The sequence below is a fragment of the Rhinatrema bivittatum genome, chromosome 7 (assembly GCF_901001135.1).
Source record: "Rhinatrema bivittatum chromosome 7, aRhiBiv1.1, whole genome shotgun sequence".
NCBI lineage: Eukaryota > Metazoa > Chordata > Amphibia > Gymnophiona > Rhinatrematidae > Rhinatrema > Rhinatrema bivittatum.
Window position 1 is genome coordinate 83,008,271 of NC_042621.1, and position 23,679 is coordinate 83,031,949.

A 23,679-nucleotide genomic window follows, 5' to 3' on the forward strand; every position below is an offset into this window, starting at 1 on the left:
ACTGCCGAGATGACCTATTTCTTGTGTCATCAGTCTCCCTGCTCTGTCTCTGCTCCTTCTCCGTCTCCCTCTCCCTCTCTCTAGTTAAGGCAGCTGCTTTATTCAATGGTTAATCTCAGCAAAAAGCAGGCCCTTCTTTAACCCCAACTGAACCTCTGTAGCCCCTCCTCTTCATCCCATCATAATTTCTATCTTTATTCTAATTCCCTTTCCCTCTCTCTCTCTCCCCCCCCCCCCCACCACTCGCCCTCCACATCAAATCCCATTCCACATGATCCAACCCTCAAATCCCCTCCTGCATTTCCTTTCAAACAGCTCCACCTCCAAGCAACCCCCTACCTAGTCTCAGCTGCAGCATTTTCCTTAGGGCCCGGGGCCAAAGGTGAATGACAACGGGTGGGAAGAAAGGGGAAGGTTTGATGACAAAGGCACCATTTTTCTCTTGGGTGAGGAATCTTCACTGTCCCGTGCACGATCACTTTTCTCCTCCCCTCCAGGCTGGGTCCTGATGGTGATCTGCAAGCAGCAGGGTGTGGGCTCTGTGAGCAGCGCAAGCCCTCAGGCCCTGTCACCGGCGTGGGGGGAACCACTGCAGGACCTGCGAGTATGTGCTGGCTCACAGCCCCCCCCTCCCATGCTGCTGCTGGCACCGGAAAAGCACTGCCATTTAAGGCACGTGCAACCCTAACTGAAGGTTTGGGGTCTGAACCACAGTTCAGGAAGTCCTGTTTTAGACTATGATGTAATAGGTAATGCTTGCATTCTGAAAATAGTTCCAGAATTTTTCTGACAAAAAGAATTTAAAAGTATGCTTTTTAAGAAAGAAAGCCTGCAGATTTCTAGTGTTTGTGACTATCTGGCATAATTATCGCATTGCAATTTTCTCCATTGACAAGCAAGGTTGAAGTAACCGTGACTTGGATGATGTCATCTGGTGGCAGCAAACCCCTCTGTTGCTTGTAAACCTTTTGTTATACTGAGCATGAGTGAGAATTCCCACTCAGGCATTGCCTTGTCAGCCCCCTCAGTCTGTTTCTTAAAGGTTTTCTCACTGCCTCTGCAAGCCTCCACTTTTTAGTGCTATTTTAAAAAAGCATGTATGGCAAGAAGAAAGCCACCGTGAATGGTTTTAAGTTGTACTACCGCTGTCTGGGATCGGGCCATGACCAGGCCAACTGTTATGATTGTTTCCAGATGTTCCCAAAACTTGATGGCCAGGAAAATACAAGAAGTAAAGTCTCTGAGAAGCCTCAGCATGTGCTTCTTAGATGTCTCCTCCTTCGGAAAAGGCTGGGTAGAGTAAACATAAGTGGAATGTGTCCCAGAAAAAGACGTCACTCTGCAGCTGGCACCTAAAAAATGAGTCTCTGCGTCGGCATCATTGTTGCATAATTCCTAGATGCATCTGATCCTAAACACCTTTGGCATCAGAGCAGGCTCCTCCATCAATGCTTCATGCTGCAGTGCCTCCAACGCAGCTGGCATGCTGGTGGTCTGAGAATTTTGATGGGCAGAAAGGGATATAATAATCCTACCCTCTCAAATTACCAGAGCCATTGCACTAACACAATGAATGGAACAAGGGATTTGTCTGGGGACACCAGATCCCATTTGCTGTCTGATACTTCACACCTAATGTGCCTCTAGTTCAAACTTTGGTGATCTAAACATCTTCTGGTTCCTCGTTCTAGTATCAGAAGATGCTCCACCAAACTCATGTAAGAGAACTGGGACTGGCCAACTTACAAATGTAAAGAGCCACAGAGAATGTCCCTGACACCTAGGCTAACGGTGAATCTCCCATACAGCTGACGTCTGCTAGCAGAAAGACACACAAACATAAGGTGTTAGGTTTACAGACCTCTGACACAGTCTGCTTTCAGAATGCATAGAATAACTACACAGCAGTTGCTCTGTTGGCGTTTCAGGGGAGGATATCCTCCCCTGGCAACACAGCATAATAAGAGACTCGGCATAAAGACACACAGAAGAAGAAAAGATAGGACTGTGAAACTCTGCCACAGCAGACGTGGCAGCTTTGGGTAAGGTATGCGTTGCACTCTATTAGTATGCTTCTCTCGTTTCGCTGTAAACTGATATGATATGTCCTTTTGCACATGAATGTCGGTATATAAAAGTTCAAATAAATAGTAGTAGTAGTAGTAGAAGTAGTATTGCTATTACCTAATATATATATATATCATTTCTTGTACTTTCGTAGCCAAGCACATATAGGGGCCGATGCAAAAAAAGAATGCTGATTATTCAGCACCCGCTTTCTACCTCTCCTGGGGGTACCATGCAATATTCAAATTAGGGCTCACATTGTCGAGGAGGCGCTAGGGACACTTGCATGCCCCTACCACCTCCTTAGTGATGGACCAATTGAACAGGAGGGTAGGCGACCTAAAAAAGCCGTGAGGGCAACAAAATGGGTTAGATGCCACGAAATGTACATTTAGAATTTTTTATGGAGACTCGTTCATCCAATGTGTAAAGCCTGACTCAGGCCGAGTTTCGCCCCCACAATGGGGCTGCCTCAGGGGCTATATGTTGACTTCTCCTCCTAGAGAAGTCAACATGCAAATCTTCCCAATCCCTATCATATACCACCGCCACCACCATCACACAAAAGCCTTTCAACAACCATCAAGACACACTACCAGATCTCTCATTCCAATCATGACGTCTCCGCTCACGCAGATGCTAGGTCTCACCATGTTCTCCCTTACCCTTCTCAACGCACAATCTCTGACAAAGAAAACACACGTCCTCAATGACTTCCTCTCAGATTCAAAGCCAGATATATGTGCCATCACAGAAACCTGGCTAAAAAGCTCAGACACAGCCCTAATAAACCAGTTACCGATTCACCTCTACGACATCATCTCGATCCCCAGACAAAAGAAACGAGGAGGTGGTATTCTTCTAGCTACCAAAAAGGAATTCAAACTTAATTCACTTCCAATCAAAACCATCACACCTACAAAACTCGAATTAGGTCTTTTCAAATCTAAACTCCTACAAATTCTTCTAATATATGCTCCGCCAGGACTACTGGACTCAGATATCTCCCCCCTAATAGAAACAATAGCCAAATACATCAACATGGACTCGCCAGCCATAATAATGGGGGACTTCAACCTCCATGTAGATGCCTCTCCCCTCACCCCTAACTGTGAAGCACTCCTTACCACCCTGGGTGCAATGGGCTTTAAACAAATCATAGAAAAACCTACCCATAAAGCAGGACACACTCTGGACCTCATCTTCATCAATTCTAATATATCTTATAAAAATGATCCTATCTGTACCATAATTCCCTGGTCAGACCATTCAATAATTACAACCACACTCATGACTCAAGAAAGCCCTAAACCTCCTCAACCACCTTCCACCATCCAATTTAGGAAAACCTGCACTTCTGACACACTCAGTGATCATCTCACCAAAGAACTCCCCAATCTGGACACCACTAGCCCAGATGCAGCCTTCCTCTCCTGGCACAATATCACTGAGGCAATAGCAAATAAATTATGTCCTAAAACGGTGAAAATAATCAACTCAATACAGAAGAAGAAACAACCCTGGTTCTCCCCAGAACTCAAGCAGATGAAACAAAATCTCAGACACAAAGAATACGAATGGCGTAAGATCCCCAACTCCACTAATTTATCTGATTACAAACGCACTCTCCACAACTACAGGATCACCATCTTAAAGACAAAAAGAGACTTCTATGCCCACAGAATACACGACCTTCAATTTGATGCCAGGACCCTATTCTCTTACGTCTCCCAACTCACAAAATCACCTACACCCACCATTCCAGACGACCAAGCACAAACCAAAGCAGACGAATTAGCACTCTACTTTCAGAAAAAAACTGCAGACACATTAGCACACCTACCGAACAATGCAACTCCACCCTCCATAATTTTCAATTCCAGGACTTATATTGGGGCCATCCTTAATTCCTTTGAACCTACAACACCACTGGAAATCGAATCTATACTTAAGAAACTAAAACCATCAAACCACCCAACAGATCACATTCCAACTAAACTACTGCTTCTCATCCCGAATACTATTTCCAGAGCATTGGCCAACATTATAAATTGCTCACTCGCCCAAGGAATCTACCCGGACAGGCTGAAAACCGCATCCCTCAAACCGCTCCTGAAGAAACCTAACCTCGACACAAGTGAACCCTCCAACTTCCGCCCCATATCCAACCTCCCTTTTTTAGCAAAAATCATGGAGAAAGTTGTTAATACACAACTTTCTGTATACCTGGAAGAGCACAATATCTTTCACCCATCCCAATATGGCTTTCGTAAAGCAGCTAGTACAGAAACCCTACTTATCTCCCTTGCCGATCACATCCTCATGGGCCTAGACAAAGGTCAATCTTTTATCCTAGTCCTTCTGGACATTTCATCCGCATTTGACACAGTGAACCACGCCATCCTACTAAATCGCCTAGCAGAAATCGGATTAACAGGATCTGCACACAGCTGGTTTAACTCCTTTCTAAGTAACAGAAGCTTCAAAGTAAAAATCAATAACAACGAATCCCCAGATGTCAAATCAACATTAGGAGTACCACAAGGCTCTTCCTTGTCACCCACACTATTCAATATATACCTCCTGCCCCTCTGTCAACTGCTTACGGACCTAAAATTAAAATTCTATCTCTATGCAGATGACGTACAGATTCTGATTCCCATTACAGAATCTCTCCCTAAATCTCTCGCCTTTTGGGAAATCTGCCTCAAATCTATAAACAGTCTGCTCACCAACTTGAATCTAGTTCTGAATGCAAATAAGACTGAACTCCTAATCATCTCCTCGGACCACTCGGCCTTAATCAATCCACCAGCAGGCAACACCCAGATCACGCAAGTAAGGGACCTTGGAGTAATCATTGATAACCGTCTGAATCTTAAGAAAGCCATCAATAACACTACCAAGGACTGTTTTTATAAATTACAAGTCATGAAAAGGCTCAAACCCCTCCTCCACTTCCAAGATTTCAGGACAGTGCTCCAAGTCACACTCTTTTCCAAAACAGATTACTGTAACTCTCTTCTCCTCGGGCTCCCTACTTCATCTATCAAACCATTACAGATGCTCCAAAATGCTGCGGCAAGAATCCTGACTAATACCAACAGAGGAACACACATCACTCCCATACTACAGAACCTGCACTGGCTGCCAATCAAATATAGAATATTACACAAGGCTCTCACTATAATCCACAAAGTCATTCACAACCAACAACAACTAGACCTCCAGATTCCCCTCAAATTATACTCATCAGACAGACCGATTCGAGAAGCATATAAAGGCACCCTGCAACCCCCTACAACGAAATCTACTCGCCTATCATCTACCAAAGAACGAACCTTCTCTACAGCTGGCCCAACCATCTGGAACAAGATGCCCACAGAACTCAGATTAGAACCATGCCCGTTTACCTTCCGCAAAAAACTTAAGACATGGCTCTTCATCCAGGCCTTCACTTAACCTACAGTTCCAGCAATTCCTCACTAATTCAGACACTGACTCCTACCTAAACTCTCTGACAAGTGTAGCCTATACACTTATGCCTCTTCTCATCATATTATTGTATTATCTAATTTGTTCAGTTATGTCTTCTATCGCTCCGGCTATCCTAGCCCTCCAGGTTAATACCCCTTGTTATATGTAACTTTCATTTCTTGTTATATGGTTGACTTTGTTATTCCCCTCATGTTATCTGTAAACCGATCTGATATGAATTTTCTTTCATGAAGGTCGGTATATAAAAATGTTAAATAAATAAATAAATAAAATATGTGATGTCTCTTGATTTTGTATGATTTTGATCTCATACCATATGGATTGTCAGAGTTTTTGGATGGATTCAAACAGCAATACGGGTCTCCTTTCTAAACACAGCAACTCCTTGACAGCGGGAGCCTGCGAGCGGTCTGTATCTGTGGCCGTCCGCCGGTTAGGAAAATAGAAGGTGAATTGATCGGCATCTGTTTTCCTAATTGATGCACAGCCAGGGGTTCGGGAAAAAAGACGCTTGTTAACTGAGCATCTGTTTTCTGAATCTGGCCACCGGCACTTTAACTTTTTTTTTTTTTTTTAACTTAAACATTTTGTTCCTCCTTAATATCGCAACAATATTTTCTGCTTTTATGTACAAGTTTTGGGAGTGCTCAGCAATTAACGCCTGCTCTAGACAGGCGTTAATTTTTTACCATAAAAATGTGCATTTTAGACATATGGTTTTTTTTTTGGGGGGGGGGGGGTTTGCATAAGAACATAACATAAGAAAATGCCATACTGGGTCAGACCAAGGGTCCATCAAGCCCAGCATCCTGTTTCCAACAGTGGCCAATCCAGGCCACAAGAACCTGGCAAGTACCCAAAACCTAAGTCTATTCCAAGTTACCATTACTAATGGCAGTGGCTATTCTCTAAGTGAACTTAATAGCAGGTAATGGACTTCTCCTCCAAGAACTTATCCAATCCTTTTTTAAACACAGCTATACTAACTGCACTAACCACATCCTCTGGCAACAAATTCCAGAGTTTAATTGTGCGTTGAGTAAAAAAGAACTTTCTCCGATTAGTTTTAAATGTGCCCCATGCTAACTTCATGGAGTGCCCCCTAGTCTTTCTATTATCCGAAAGAGTAATTAACCGATTCACATCTATCTGTTCTAGACCTCTCCTGATTTTAAACATCTCTATCATATCCCCCCTTAGCCGTCTCTTCTCCAAGCTGAAAAGTCCTAACCTCTTTAGTCTTTCCTCATAGGGGAGCTGTTCCATTCCCCTTATCATTTTGGTAGCCCTTCTCTGTACCTTCTCCATTGCAATTATATCTTTTTTGAGATGCGGCGACCAGAATTGTACACAGTATTCAAGGTGCGGTCTCACCATGGAGCGATACAGAGGCATTATGACATTTTCCGTTTTATTCACCATTCCCTTTCTAATAATTCCCAACATTCTGTTTGCTTTTTTGACTGCCACAGCACACTGAACAGACTATTTCAATGTGTTATCCACTATAACGCCTAGATCTTTCTTGAGTTGTAGCACCTAATATGGAACCCAACATTGTGTAATTATAGCATGGGTTATTTTTCTCTATATGCATCACCTTGCACTTATCCACATTAAATTTCATCTGCCATTTGGATACCCAATTTTCCAGTCTCACAAAGTCTTCCTGCAGTTTATCACAATCTGCTTGTGATTTAACTACTCTGAACAATTTTGTCATCTGCAAATTTGATTATCTCACTCGTCGTATTTCTTTCCAGATCATTTATAAATATATTGAAAAGTAAGGGTCCCAAAACAGATCCCTGAGGCACTCCACTGTCCACTCCCTTCCACTGAGAAAATTGTCCATTTAATCCTACTCTCTGTTTCCTGTCTTTTAGCCAGTTTGCAATCCATGAAAGGACATCGCCACCTATCCCATGACTTTTTACTTTTCCTAGAAGCCTCTCATGAGGAACTTTGTCAAACGCCTTCTGAAAATCCAAGTATACTACATCTACTGGTTTACCTTTATCCACGTGTTCTTTTTTACTCAACGCACAATTAAACTCTGGAATTTGTTGCCAGAGGATGTGGTTAGTGCAGTTAGTACAGCTGTGTTTAAAAAAGGATTGGATAAGTTCTTGGAGAAGTCCATTACCTGCTATTAAGTTCACCTAGAGAATAGCCACTGCCATTAGCAATGGTGACATGGAATAGACTTAGTTTTTGGGTACTTGCCAGGTTCTTGTGGCCTGGAATGGCCACTGTTGGAAGCAGGATGCTGGGCTTGATGGACCCTTGGTCTGACCCAGTATGGCGTTTTCTTATGTTCTTATGTATGTTAACTCCTTCAAAAAAGTGAAGCAGATTTGTGAGGCAAGACTTGCCTTGGGTAAAGCCATGCTGACTTTGTTCCATTAAACCATGTCTTTCTATATGTTCTGTAATTTTGATGTTTAGAACACTTTCCACTATTTTTCCTGGCACTGAAGTCAGGCTAATGTTCTGTAGTTTCCTGGATCGCCCCTGGAGCCCTTTTTAAATATTGGGGTTACATTTGCTATCCTCCAAGTACAATGGATGATTTTAATGATAGTTTACAAATTTTTACTAATAGGTCTGAAATTTCAATTTTTAGTTCCTTCAGAACTCTGGGGTATATACCATCCGGTCCAGCTGATTTACTACTCTTCAGTTTGTTAATCAGGTCTACCACATCTTCTAGGTTCACCGTGATTTGATTCAGTCCATCTGAATCATTGCCCATGAAAACCATCTCCATTACGGGTACCTCCCCAACATCCTCCTCAGTAAACACCGAAGCAAAGAAATCATTTAATCTTTCCGCGATGGCCTTATCTTCTCTAAGTGCCCCTTTAACCCCTCGATCATCTAACGGTCCAACTGACTTCCTCACAGGCTTTCTGCTTCGGATATATTTAAAAATGTTTTTACTGTGAGTTTTTGCCTCTACAGCCAACTTCTTTTCAAATTCTCTCTTAGCCTGTCTTATCAATTTCAAGTGAATTCCTAATAGCTTCATCAACATGCATTTGCATGTGATGTGTAATAGTTTTGCCGTGCGTTGTGGAGGCACTAATCCCTTATGCATAAGTGGATTAGATAGTGCCTACACAACCCACTTCCAACTATGGGTTAAACAATGCGCTCGGCTGAGCACACTGTATTGCATCGGCCCCATAGTGTGTGTGTATGTGTATATATGTGTGGAGATATAGATAGATATATATATTACTTCACACGTAATAAATCTTAATGTTAGTTGCCCTGGAATCTGACAGCGTTCCAGCGTGTGTGTATGCGTGTGAGCTAGTGTGCAGTATATGGTGTGACGAGTATTGAAGCCTGTCAGAGAGGGAAACTACAGGATTCAGGCCCTGTTGTGTTGTCATGGGTTTTGCCATATCTATACGCAGCATGACACAAGACCTTGCCAGGAGAAATGGGCATGTCAGTCCCTTGACAAGTAATATAGGTAGTGAAGGATTTCTTTATCTCTCTAATGGTTAAATATTAGGGTATCTTCCATCCTTTCCAGGATATCAGATTTACACCCAAAGTAGTCATCCCAGTATCTCCAGTTCGTATGGATATTCCATCAGAACTCCCAAGAGCTGGTTTTAGCCCATGGCATTTGCTTGCAGCAGAATCCAGCCAGGCAGAGGATGTGCGCCAGGAGTATGCTCCTCAGAGGCAACCAAGGACTCCTCAGTTACCACCTTTATCACTGGGGTTCTTTATCAGTGTTTCCTCATCTCTAAGTAGGATTGATAGAGATCCCTTCTGACCCCCCCCCCCCCCCCTTTTCTGGTGCCTCCATCAGAAGACTTTCCTACTCAGATTTCTTTACGTTGGGGAAAGCACTCGGAGTTAATGTGCATAAGGACAAAGATCCTTGCGCAAATTCTGGAAACACTGGTGGAGCCTACAGCCATCTCGATCCAATGAAAGTCGTGCTACACTTTGAACAATTTGAGACTTTGTTTCTAGAATTTCCAAAATGTTTGTTTGAGTTCGTTTACCTTCGGTTTGATTTGTTCTTCCCGCTGCAGCTTGGGGGACAGAGGAATGTCACATCAGTGGCTGTGAAAGTATATAAACTGACGTGGATTGTTACTATTACCAGCGATTAATTCTTTTGTCTCTACATTAAAACTTTAAGTGTGTATATATATATATATATATATATATATATATATATATATATATATATATATATATAGACCAAGTCTGTCTGTGCAATACACTCTACAGATTTTTATAGTTGCCCCCGTTGCTACAAAGTCTGGATACTTTTTACCTGTAGACTTTCCATTAGTTTTAAAAGAGAAAGTGAGGCTTCCTTTCCCTTTGAAAATGAGCCCACACACTCATACTTTTTGAAAATGCAAAGTATGTGTATAATTCCAAACCTGCCCCAGTCTCATCCACAAGAACTTTACGCACCACAGTGTGGGTGAAATGACGTATATAGAGACCCTATACACCTACTTTTACCCGCAGGCATTTGTATAACTGGCTATTTCCTTGGCTAAACCATTATTTTACACGTGGATGCTTTCAAAATCGCCCTCTTAAAATGTTCTACACAAATTCTATAATCTTATGAATGTATTTTAATTATCACAAACAAATTGAAAATATTTTCAATAATTTAGAAAGTGATATTAGATATGAATAATATATTTATTCTATATCTCTGCCAGCAGCACCACAGTGGGTGACTCTGAATCTGTTAGATCTCGGACGTTAAGCACGGTTTGGCCTAAGTAGCATCTAGGTGGGAGACCACAGGGAAGAAGGTGTTGCTGTGGGCTGCAGAAAGCAATGTAAAGCACTGTAGTATCATTCTGAGTCCGTCTTGGTTAAATGGTGGGTCATGCTTGTCCCAAGTTTCTGAAAGACCAGGTACTTACCATTGCCACCACTCGTTTGCCAACATGTTCATTTTAGTAAATTTTTAGATGGCAATACGCTGTCATGTTGGTGTTTTGTTGTATATATTTATGTATTTTCTATGCTGTTTCTCATTATGACCTTTTTCTTGAGTTACTAACATGTTTAATATTCAGTGTAGATATGTACAGCAATATAACAGTAGATGCTGTCGTCAAAATCAGCAATTCAGTAGGGCAAATTTCTCCAAACTGACTCTGGAATATAACTCTTGCATTCTTGTATTTTATTTTATAGAATGGCGATGGCACCATAGATTTTAGGGAATATGTAATAGGTATGACCATAGTTTGTAATCCTGTCAACACTGAAGAAACTATTATGATGGCATTTAAGGTAAGCTCATTTTAGTATAGAATTTAGTGAAATGGCAAATCACAGTTGTCTAAGTGTAAAAATAATTTGTTATAAATGAGATTGGGATTTGTGTTAAATTTTAATGGCGTTTAAATATAACATCAACTGATATAACTTTGCAGTGCACAGGATATACATGCATAAAACAATATCAGTATTTAGTATAACAAAAAAATTCAAGTTATACTACTGAATTTATCTGTATCATCCCCTCCCTTAAGGTTTTAGCTAAAAAAGTACTTTAATCATTTGTATACTAACTAGAAATGTTAACCTGTCTCCCTCTTCCCCTTCCCTTCCGTCTTAAAAAAAAAAAATGGTAACATCAAACATGTCAAACAGTTGTTTAACTCTAAGGGTTTAGCTTATTTTATCTGAAGTCTATTGCCATCAAAACTTTCCTGTGCAAAAGAGAGCCCAAAACAGCAATGGGAAATATACAATCCAAATTTCCACCAAGATTGATTCAAAACTTCATTTGTGCTCACTAGACAAGGATTGTTGGACCTTTTAAACACCAGGGATTAATTTAATGAAATCCTTGGCCTACTTAGTTTAGATGGTCCCTTTTAATTTTTTTCAATTTTCCTTTTGCAATAAAAAAAAATTTATCAAACTGTGGTGCCAAAAAATGTGAATAAACTTAGCCGAATGTAGCCAATTCCTTCAGCAGCCCAAGATGATGTAACATAAACTCATATTTCATTAAGCACCTGCGTGAACATAATCAGTAGCTCAAACAGTCCCACACAGCATTCTTAACCGAAAAGGCAAACCGGAAATGACATAATCAGATCCAGATCTACGTCAAGAACCGTGCCTCCTAACTTTCAGAAAAAGGCTCAAAACATGGTTGTTTAAACAAGCCTTTCCAGACACCCACTAAACCGCAAGTCAATGACATCCACAATCAGACGTTCCTAGAACTTTGTAAATAATTGCTCTCTATGTTAATTTTCCTATAGACTTTCCTCCTCCCAGTTCGAATCTCCCCTGTTTTATTGTAACTGCAGAGTTTTTTCTTTTCACTTGCTACAATTTGTTAATATATTCTCTTATGTATTTTTTTCACCCCCTGTTAAATGTAAACCGGCATGATGAGATTTTATCTTGAATGCCGGTATAGAAAAGCACTAAATAAATAATGAAAGTTCCCTGACGATTCCTTCCAAATATAATACAAAATTCTGATAGTATTTAAAGTGTTTTTAAAACAATTACCACTCTAATTGTTGGTTCATGCCTTGAAGGTCTACAGTATCCAAAGTGTAAATCCAGTATTCTTTTATTTAATAAAGCTGAGAAATCCCTGAGGGGAACTGGTACTTATTCTTGTGGAGAACTAGTATGTGCCAGAGCCTGTGACCAGACTGCGGCAATATTGTGTGTGTGGTGAAGTTCATGGATCAAGCCCAGCAAAGATTGTTCACAGGCCACTGGCACATATTAACTCTCCACAAGATCTTTGATTTGTTGTAAGATTGCATATTCCCGGGAACCTAATTTAAGATGTGATTGTTCAATCAATGTTGCTGTCTATACAAAAGAAAAATTATATCAGGAGGAGAGATTTAGGACAGCCGTTATAGTTGGTGATTCGATTATTAGGAATATAGGTAACTGGGTGGCTGATGGATGTGAGGATCGTTTAGTAATTTGCCTGCCTAGTTGGGAAGTGGCGGACTTCATGCTAGATAGGATTTTAGACAGTGCTGGGGAGGGATCCGGCTGTCTTGGTACATGTGGGTACCAGTGATATAGGAAAGTGCAGGAGGGAGTTTCTGGAGCTGAATTTAGGTAGAAAGTTGAAATCCAGAACCTCCAGGATAACATTCTTAAAAATGCCCCCCATTCCATATTCAGGACCCCAGAGGCAGGCAGCGTGCCAGTGATTCAATGCATTGTCAGTGGTGCAGGGAAGAGGGTTTTAGGTTTTAGAAACTGGGCATTGTTTTGGGGATGGATGGGGGGGTGGGGGGGGATGGGCTCCATTTTAACCAGAGTGGAACAAGGGATAGCATGAGACTACAGACACTGGCACAGCTCAGGTTTGCAGAGAGCTCTTCCAGTGCGTACAAAATCATTTCTGGGATGGAGCAGCTCAGAAGCTGGGTGGCCCACCCTGTTCAAACACCTAGGATGTATTTTATTATTTTTTGGCTTATTCATTTGTTTTATCGTAGTCTCGTATTGCTGATGTTACTTTGTGTCTCACTCAGTATATCTTTGTACAAATGGGTATGTGCTAAATATGATTAATATACATAAAATAATGACCTATGAACGTAAGATATGCCATGCTGGGTCAGACCAAGATCCACTGAGCAAATCCCAGAAAGTAGATGCTGAGCCTACCACAAGTTTTTATTCCGATTTTTAGCACAGGTTTTTCAGCGCTAACCTTACTCAAGCATATAATATGGGTTTTAGTGCCAGAAAAAAAACTCACGCTTAGGATGGGTGCGTGCAAATTGCATGTAAAAGAGGGTATTAGCTATTACAAGGCAATAGAGCTGCATTAGGAGGGAGACATTTTAGTCCATATTTTTTAATGTGGAAAATGTAATGCCTGGGTTAAGAGCAGAAGTGAAAGTTAATTCATGTTTCTGGTGGCCATTTTATTTCATTGTGGTGCTGTATGAAGGTGCTTCTCTGCAGCAAACATGAATTATGCACTTTTTTTAATGCTTTGGTGTCTCTTGTGGGTGGGCTGAAGAATTAGAACGGCAGAAGCTTTAGAGCAAAGAAGAGAGAGAGAGCGAAGATGATTTATTGCCAAAGGAGGATCCGAAAGAAGTCCTCTGTGCTGGCTCAAGCTGTTCGCAGAAGTACACACAGGCAATGGATATTTTGCCTGAAAACCCTGCTGGGGTTACCGGCAACAGATGTGCGGACATGTAGACTGAGCTCCAGGTCAATTCTTTCTTTCTATAAAGAAATCGGAGATAATGATTCTCTAACCAGTCACGGACACGCCATTCCAGGTTTGGTCAAGCTTTTCGGTACCTTGGATTTTCTTGCTATTGAATCTTTTCAGAATACAGGGACTATAGATGACGATACCTTGAAAATTGACTGGTCTGTATTTCATAAACTACAAACCATCAAGGGAATACCCTGATGTGCAGTAACTATGTGTGAGATAACCACTCTGTTGTCATCCCATTATGTAACCACCATCTTTAGTCTCCAAATAATTTTTTATGTATTTTTTCTTATTTCATTTTCTTGTGTTACAAGTCAAGTCCTTTATTTTCCCTCTCCCTGGCGGTCAGCTCAACCCTCTTAGAGCGTTCTGGCTTCTTATCAGTCTCTGTGAATGTGGACAAATTCCTGCCACTTCTGTTGGGTTGAAGCTGCCTGCCCGACATCGGCCGTGTTTCGACAACTATTTGTCTGCTTCAGGGACCTCAGAGTTTGTTCTTCTAGCCCACCTTATGGTTTCAAGGGCTCTACAAAACATTTCTTTAAAAATTTAACAAATATCACAACTGTGTTTAGTATTTCTAACTAAAACCTATTCTATACCACGTATAGGGTTCTTTTACTTACACTTTTCCTTTAAAAATAATTCCTGTTAGCGACGCCTTCACTGTATCATTTGGCGTCCTGCTTCTACGTTCCTTACTTTTAAACTACCCTAGACCAATCACTACTATTCAATTCAGAGAGAGGCTGCATGCACCCATAAATAAGCAAGTTTAAAATTACAGTAATACCCTTTCTCCTACTGGGTTCTCTGTCCTATCACTGTCCTACTACTGTAGCCAATCTAAATTCATGCTTTACTATAACTCATTGCTTCCCATTGATGAAATAATTCTAGTTTTTCTAATGCGTGGTAAATCGGACCTGATGGAGAACTGCAACTCTGTCTGACCCTATTGTTATATTGTATACTATGCATTTGGTGGACCCGACTATAACACCTATCTATCTTTCTTATCCCCGTAATGTCGATTACCTCAATTTCTTGATCCTTCATTTTATATGCAAAACTATTGGTACTGATGAATACCCCTAATTTATTGCAAGAACATCCTGGGTGCAGCCAATCTAGTTGGGCTGTCTCGTGGATGTAGGCTGGTCATCTTATACTCTATTGCATGTACCATTTTCCAGTTAAAATATTGACCATAACATAAAAATAGGTTCTGGCAGAGGTAGTGATGACCAAAACCATGACCGAATCTAAACATGCTAGGGACAGATACAGAGCATAGTGGTAAGGGTAGGTAGGTAGGAGAATTGAGGGAGGAGGCTAGACTGTTTCCTCTGCTAGGAACAGAGTTGTTAAGTAAAAGATGTGGAAGGGACTGGCATTGGTTTAAGTATGGAAATTTTTATGCTCATCTACCGAAAATGTTAGAAAACCAGGAAGCAAGATACCTAGGCAGACTGGATTGGCCATTTGGTATTTTAGCTGTCATTTACCATGTTATTGAGGAAAACACATTGAAAGAATTAGGTCGTCACTGTATTCGTTTTATAATTTAGTTTATGTAGTCTTTTGTATTGGTCAGCAAACACAAATTATACCTCCTTTTCTACACTTTTGTAGAGATACAGTAATATTGCATCCTTATTATAGTGAATGTTTTACTTGGATGGACAGTTTTCAATGAAATGGAATTTTGTTACAATACATAGAGGCTTTCCTTCTGTCACTACTGAATGTATATTAGCTCTGCACTGATGTTACCTTAACATTTACTTTTAGTTTGATTGTTGAATTGTCAAATAGGCAAGTAGTTGTACCTCTGTACTAAAGCTTTGCATTTTCTTTATCTTTAGCTGTTTGACATTGATGAAGATGGCAGCATAACAGAAGCGGAGTTCACTTCTCTTTTACAGTCATCATTAGGGGTTCATGATATTGATGTTTCCAAAATCTTTAATGACATGGATACAGATGGCTCTGGAACAATTTCCTATAGTAAGTAATGGCACCGTTTTAAAAGTAAGAACTTTGAACTGCATCTGTTTCTAACTGTGACCTCCATATTATATTGACTTATAGTTTATTTTTTATCTTTTCCTTTAAGTGTAATCAAAATTAACATTGTTGTGTATTTTTCCTTCTTGTCATTATAATATAATTACTAACATAGGCCTGGATTTATCAAAATGCACTTAATATCGCATGCGATAAGAAAAGGGGTGTGTTTTATGGTAATAGCGCAAATTGCGATAAACTGCCTAATACCTATGCGAAGCGCTATCTTTAGTTTTAAGGAGAGTGAGAGAGAGAACCTACCCATAATGCCCTCATACTAGATAGGTATTTATATCTCTATGGGAGGCCCACCTAGTAACTCGAGGTGAGGTTTAGGTATTAGTGTAGGGGTTAGGGGCCACACTGACATTCAAAGTAAGATGTACGAACAAAACAGTGCTCTCTTGTGAAGATTTGATGACCTTCGGAGTGAGGAAACTCACCCAAAGATGAGATTTGTGCAATGTTCTCTCAACCTAGCTTGATGGACTCTCTACCTGGGGGCATTATGGCTAGTCTCTGTCACAGACTAGAAGATGGGCCCTGAGAGCACTGATTGTCAGGAAAAGGGACTGTACCGAATCCTGAGGTATAGGTCGACACAGGCAGATTTCATGCAGAGGTGGAGGTCAGGCAAGAGTAAGGGCAGGTGGCAAACAGGAGCAGAGTTGAGGATGAGCAACAAGTAGAAGCAGGGTTTAGGTCAGGCCAGAGGCAAAACCAGGAAACAGCAACTGGAACAACTAACACAGGAACACGGGAAGAGAACCTGCTTCTCAAGCATCGTCCCAGAAGATTGGGCCTCATTTTATATTGCAATAGTAGTGACAGCCCACGTCACTGAGAGGCAGGGATGCATAGTAACTTAGTATTATAGGCAGAAAAAGACCAAATAGTCCATCCGGTCTGCCCAGCAAGTTTATGGTAGTAACTGCTGCTCGTGGTGGGGCCACTTGACATTTCCTAGCATGTAGCAGATGGAAAGGACCAATGGGTTTAGTGTGCTCCTGATAGACTGAAATCTGACTCAGTCTACAACTGCTATCAGCACTACATATACCCGTGCAGAAGCTCTGCTCTTCAGTATTTCTCCGTCTCCTTAGCAGTTTGGGACTCTACACACGCTTGCACAGGTGCAGACCCTGCAGGCGGGGTTCATTATATAAACTACCCCAAGTCCGATCTCTGTCCGTCGTCTCAGCTGGACTTCATAGGGCCCAGGCTGGACATGGCACAAGCGAAAGCTTACTGCCCAGGGACCAGGCACTCTCCTCTCTGGCTACCCTCGTCTGCAACAGCTGGAGGGTACCAGCTCGCCTTCTGCTCTGCCTACTGGGCCATATGGTAGCCTCCATCTATGTGAGTCGTTTGGCCCACCTCTGCATGAGGAGCCCCCAATGGAATTTGTGGTCCCAGTGACAGCAGGCATCTCAGAATCTAGAGGCTCCAGACACTATAATGTACCCTCTAAGAATATCTCTTGCCTGGTGGGAAAACCTTTCCAACCTGGAACAAGGACTTCCCTTCCAGCCCGTTCTGCCCCAGGTGACCCTTACCACCAATGCCCCCCCCCCCCCCCCAGGGATGGGGAGCCCATGCGAACGGCCTCCATATGCAGGGCTTTTGGACTGCCACCGAAGCCTGCTGTCAGATAAACTTTATGGAGCTTTGGCCAATACAGTACGCCTAGTGGGCATTCGGAGATCAGTTGTCATCCAAGGAAGTTCTGATCCAGATGGACAGCCAGGTCATGATGTGGTACATCAACAAATAGGGCAGCACGGGCTCATTCTTCCTCTGCCAAGAAGTGGTGCAAGTGTGGAACTGGGCCCTGTCTCAAGGAATGTCTCTGTGGGCAACCTACCTGCCAGGTCACCTCCATGTGCTGGCGGACCATTTAAGCCTGTCCTTTCAACCACACGAGTGGTCCCTCAACCCAGCAGTAGTGGCCGAGCTGTTCTGCCGATGGGGTATGCCGGATGTGGACCTGTCCGCCTCTCTTCACAACCACAAGGTGAGCAGGTTCTGCTCCCTGGTAGCGGGGACCGACCATCCAGCTTGAGATACTTTCTTTATTAAGGAAAGGGCCTCCTGTATGTGTATCCCCCTCTACTGCTCCTCTCGAAGACTGTCAAAGCTTCAGCAAGACAAGGGGACTATGATACTCAGGGCACCACCTTGGCCTCGGCAGGTCTGGTTCCTACTTCTGCAGGACTTGTCAGTGCGGATGCCCATCCATCTGGGGACTGTGTCCGGTCTTATATCGTGGAATCAGGGCACCCTGCACTACCCTAACCTCCGGGCACTGGCCCTCATGGCTTGGAAGTTGAGCACGTAGTCTTCCAGCCTTTGCAGCTCTCGGGCTGCGTTTCCCGGGTCCTGGTAGAGTCCCGGAAACCTTCGACCAGGAAGTCCTACAGTTCAAAGTGGAAACTCTTTTCCATCTGGTGTGGGGTCATGGTTTAGACCCTTTCTCATGCCCCCTTCCCCAACTGTTGGACCAGCTCAGTCAAGGCATGCCCGTCTGTCCACCCCTTAGTGGGCAGTTTCATGCAGGGCCGCCTCCAGCTGAAGCCCACTCCCCCCCCCACCCACCCCCCTCGCCCTCCCGGTTGCATCCTTGGACCTCAATGTTGTCCTAGCAAGACTCATGTGGCCTCCTTTCTAGCCACTGCAGTCCTGCAACCTGAAGTTCCTCACCTGGAAAATCATATTCCTGGTAGCAATCACTTCAGCTCGTAGGGTCAGTGAGCTTCAGGCCCTGGTCACGTACGCACCGTACACTAAGTTCTTTTATGATCATGTGGTCTTGCATACGTATTCCAAGTTTCTGTGGAAGGTTGTGACTGATTTCTACCTCAGTTGGTCCATGGTTTTGCCCACCTTTTTTCTGAGGCTTCATTCCTACCCAGGGGAATGGGCGCTTCACACCTTGGACTGTAAACGGGCTTTGGCGTTCTACCTGGATTGCACAGCTTTTTGTGTTCTTTGAATCCAACAGGCTGGGAGTGGCTGTGCGTAAGCAGACCTTGTCCAACTGGCTGGCAGATTGCATTGCCGCCTTCTACACGCAGACAGGCCTTCAGCGGGCTGGCAGAGTAAAAGCTCACTCTGCGGGTTATAGCGATGTGGCTCATTTGCATGCAGCCTTTATCATCGAAATTTGCTAAGCCACAACCTGGCATTCTCTTCACGTATTTGCGGCCCACTAATGCCTAGACAGGGACGGCCGTCAGGACAGTGCCTTTAGTCAGTCCATCCTGTGATCTGTTCCAGTCCTGAACCCACAGGGGTGTTTACCTATAGCACCGTAGTTGTGTTGTACCTGTTGGTACCTTGTTCGGTCGCTGTTGGTCTCTCTAGTTGAGTGGGGCAGTCTAGAGCTTGTAATTTACCCACATGTGAGAACTAACATCCTGCTTGTGCTAGGAGAAAGTGCAGGTGTTCTCCTAGGACAGTAGGATGTTAGTCCTCAGGAATCCCGCCCGCCTCCCCACAGAGTTGGATTCTCCTTCAGGTTTGTTTTCTTTTTTGCTCGTATTTTTCTATGTTACGAGACTGAAGGGGGACCTCACGTGGACGTGGGGATAGCGGCATGTTGGGCAGGCTCAGTGTAATTCTAGAAACTTTGACAAATGATTTCCGTGCCGGGCTCCATCGGATGATGTCACCCACATGTGAGGACTGACATCCTGCTGTCTTAGAACACCTGTTACAGGTAAGCAACTGCGCTATCTTCCATTCTCAAGGCCCTCCTGCAATTTATCACAATCTGCTTGTGATTTAACTACTCTGAATAATTTTGTATCCTCTGCAAATTTGATCACCTCACTCGTCGTATTTCTTTCCAGATCATTTATAAATATTAAAAAGGCACCGGTCCAAGTACAGATCTCTGAGGCACTCCACTGTTTTACCTTTTTCCACTTCTCTAAGTTTCCTCCATACTCTTGGATGCATCTAGCCCCATCACATTATCTACTTTAATTTGTTAGTGCCTCACAAACACACTGTTCTGAAAATTAATTTTTACCTCACTTCTAATCTTATTTTTGTTCATTTTATGTGGTCCTGCTCCAGGCCTTTCCACAGTAAACACTGGACAGAAGTATTTAAGCTATTTTGCTTTTTCCTCATCAGCCTCTACATATTGCCCCCCTTCATTTCGGAGACTCTCAATGCCACTTTTGCGTTTCGTTGTATCACTAACATATCTAAAAATAAATCTTGGCCCCATCCCCCGTTTTACCATATTTGCTGTTTTTCTTCCATTTGAAATGTTTGCATTCCTGACTTCTTTCTTAGCTCCTCTTTGTAGATATGGTTGCCGGTCTTCCGCTTTCTGTCACCTCCGGTACTTTACCAATGCTAACCTTTTCTCCCTTACCTTTGCAGCTGTTTCTTTTGAAAGCCACAGTGGCCTTTTTTTTTTTTTTTTTTTTAATTTGAGGCCCATCCCATCAACCTATTTACCTCTCCGTGTGGCTGTCATTTATCAATGCATTGATAAATCTCCCTTCTCCTTCCTTCTTTCTTGGTGGCTTTTAATCTCCATGCTGACGCCTCTGACTCTTGTGACTAAAAATTCCTTTCTTTTACCTCATCTGCTCTGTTGCCCCTGCTCACAAGCATGGCCCACTGCCTTGATTAGTCCTTTCCTCCAACTGCTGTCTTAGACTTCTCCTCCTCAGTTCTTCCTCTGGCAGACTAAACCACCCTCCTCCATAGTTTCATCTACTGTCAGGAATATCCAAACTGTCGACCTTTCCAGAGCTATTATGTCTCTCCTTTTCTCCACTACATTGTCTGAATTGGTTGATGAAGCAGTTTCTTCTTACAGCACTATACTCTCCTCTGCTTAGACACTCTTGTCCCTCCCCTTACCCATCCTATAAGGCACACCAAAACCCAGCCTAGGCTTATCCCTAGCATTTGCTGCCCATTTTCCTGTGCTTGCTCTGCAGAATGTCTTTGGCTAAAATTCCATGCCCCTGCAGATTTCATATTTCAAGTTCTTGCTTTACCATCTTCCATCCTCTATTGCTGTTACCAAGCAAGGCTACTACGTCCATCTGGCGCATTCTGACATCGAACCCTTGCTGTCTTCTTGCCACACTCCATTCCATTCTCTGGCTTTCTTTGCCTCCCTCGCCCCCTTCACTCTCTACCCAGACTATGGCTGACTATTTCCATGACAAGTGTCACAAAATTTAGCCTTGAGTGCTCAACCAGGTCAGCTCAATCTTCCTCTCCCCTTTTCTTTCCTATATCCTTCCCCAGGATGCCTCCACTCTCCTCCCTTTCCAAGGTCCCAGTGGAAGAAACTGCCCATCTTCTCTCCTTCTCCAAACTCACTATTTTTCTCTCCCATTCCCACCCAGTTCCTTATCTCTATCTCCACTGCAGTCATCCCTTCCTTCTCACGTCCTCAATCTATCATTTAACACTGCTACTCTTCCTGCTGCTTTCAAACATGCTGGGGTCACACCACTCCTCAAAAAAAACCTAATTATTGTCCCATCTCCCTTCTTTTGCTTCCAAACTACTTCAACATGCTTTTCACCTCAAGCCATTCTTGATTGTCTCTCTAGTATGGTTATGGGAGCTGTATTATGGAGCACACTCAAACAGTAACAACCGTATCTATGAAAAGGCAACACTACAAAAATGTAACCAGGCCCTAAACACTAATACACCTCCTATTAGGAAAACAGAACAAGCCAAGCTGCTATAGATCCCCACACAGAATTAATTGTATAGCTATACTAATAAATGTTACAAAACAGCTGATGAATAGACTTTCTGAGCTGGTACCATCATTGTCTCTTCTCTTCCCTTATTTAAATCCTGTCAAAAATCCCACATTTTTGAGGCTGCTTTTAAATCATAATCCCTCTTGCAGCCTCATTAATGTTTAACCATTGTCTTAAATGAAATTCCCAAAGTGTCTGTTGCCCTATATGTTTGTCTTGATTAGACCGTAAGCTCTACTGAGAAGGTGCTGTGACTGTTTTTGCACAGCTGCCTTACTTCAAGTGGTGCTATAGAAGTGTTAAGTAGTAACAGTAGTGAAGGAGGAATTAACCTCTACTGTCAGCTAATGTAGAAAAAACAGTCCCAGTAGCAGAAAAAGGCAAAAGCTTTTACTTTGATATTTTCTAATTCAAAAAGTCAGGAGGGCTTTTGTCCTATATTAGACCTGAGGCAGTTAAATACCTCAAGAGAGAGAAGTTCAGAATGACCTCACTTAGTACCATCCTTCCTCATGTGGAGATGACTGGCTGACAACCTTAGATCTCAATGATGCCTTCGCACACATTCCCATTCACACTTATCTCGTAAAGGCGCCATGAGGTGCCGGCGAGCGGGGAGGCCACCCTCCATCCTGGGCCCCCGCGAGAACTAAACAACAAACTGAATGGCAGAAAAAAAAAAAAAAGATACGGAACCAACAGCAGGAGGTGAGGGAAATTGAATGACTGCGATCTATGACCACGCCCCCCCCCCCGACATCACTGGGAGCTCCGGCGACGGTTGAAGAGCGCCTCACCATCAGGCGCCGGCGAGCGGGGAGGCCACCCTCCATCCTGGGCCCCCACGAGAACTAAACAACAAACTGAATGGCAGAAAAAAAAAAAAAAGATATGGAATCAACAACCAACAGCAGGAGGTGAGGGAAATTGAATGACTGCGATCTATGACCACGCCCCCCCCGACATCAGTGGGAGCTCCGGCGATGGTTGAAGAGCGCCTCACCATCAGGCGCCGTGCGTCACGCGACAAAGGGGCCCTCCCCTTTGTGCACCCCTTCGTGCAACCCTTGTGCTTGTAAAAAAAAATATATATTTTTTTTTCTTTTATTTAAACTTTATTCCAATTCTTACTTTTTCTAATTGCTTGTTAATAATTTTAATTAGAAATGTTCTTTGTATTAGACCATGGAAATGTACTTCCTGCTATTCTGTTTAATGTAAACCGGTATGATTTACATCGGATGTAAGAATGTCGGTATATAAAAATTAAAAATAAATAAATAAAGTATCGCCCATTCATAAGAATATAAGATTTGCCATATTGGGTCAGGCCAAAGCTCTATCAAGTCCATTATCCTGTTTCCAGGTGATAAGTATCTGGAGAATTCCAAAAGGTTGATAGATTCCTTGCTGCTTATCCCAGGATAAGTTGTGGATTTCCCCAATTCTACTTTAATAATGGTTTATGGTATTTTCTTCCAGGAACCTTTAAAACCCTTCCCCTTGTTTTGTTTTTGAAAGAGTAAACCAGTTTGTATTTACCCATTCCACTGTACTCATTTTATAGACTTCTATCATATGTCCCTTCACTTCTCCAAGTTAAAGAACCCTAAGGAGAGTCATTCCATCCCCTATATCATTTTCGTTGCCCTTCTCTGTACCTTTTTTTTTTTTTTTTTGAGATGTGACCAGAATTGCATGCAATATTCAAGATGGTCGCATCATGGAACAATACAGAGGCATTGATATTCTGTTTTATTCTCTATTCCTTTCCTAATGATTCCAAGCATTCTGTTTACACTTTCAGCTGCCACCCGTACACTGAGCAGATAATTTCAACACATTCATGATGATGCCAAGATCCTTTTCCTAGGTGATGCCTTCCAATGTGGCACCTTGCAATGTATGGCTATAATTTGGGTTGCTATTCCCTATGTGCTTCCCTTTGCCCTTGTCCACATTAAATATCTGCTATTTGGAGTCCCAGTCTCGCAAAGTCCTCTTACAATTTCTCACTATCCTCTTGTGATTTAACAACACTGA

The 23,679-nt window shown here is 42.6% G+C and overlaps 1 protein-coding gene across 3 annotated transcripts in view; it reads left to right on the forward strand.

Annotated features, from left to right (window-relative positions):
• LPCAT2 (lysophosphatidylcholine acyltransferase 2) overlaps nucleotides 1-23,679 on the forward strand; it is a 116,030-nt gene that overhangs the window by 78,408 nt on the left and 13,943 nt on the right. For all 3 annotated transcript variants that reach the window (XM_029608574.1, XM_029608573.1, XM_029608575.1), the window contains 2 exons: nucleotides 10,768-10,866; nucleotides 15,682-15,823. In XM_029608574.1, the coding sequence (XP_029464434.1) occupies nucleotides 10,768-10,866; nucleotides 15,682-15,823 (241 nt within the window). The remainder of the gene's footprint in view (nucleotides 1-10,767; nucleotides 10,867-15,681; nucleotides 15,824-23,679) is intronic.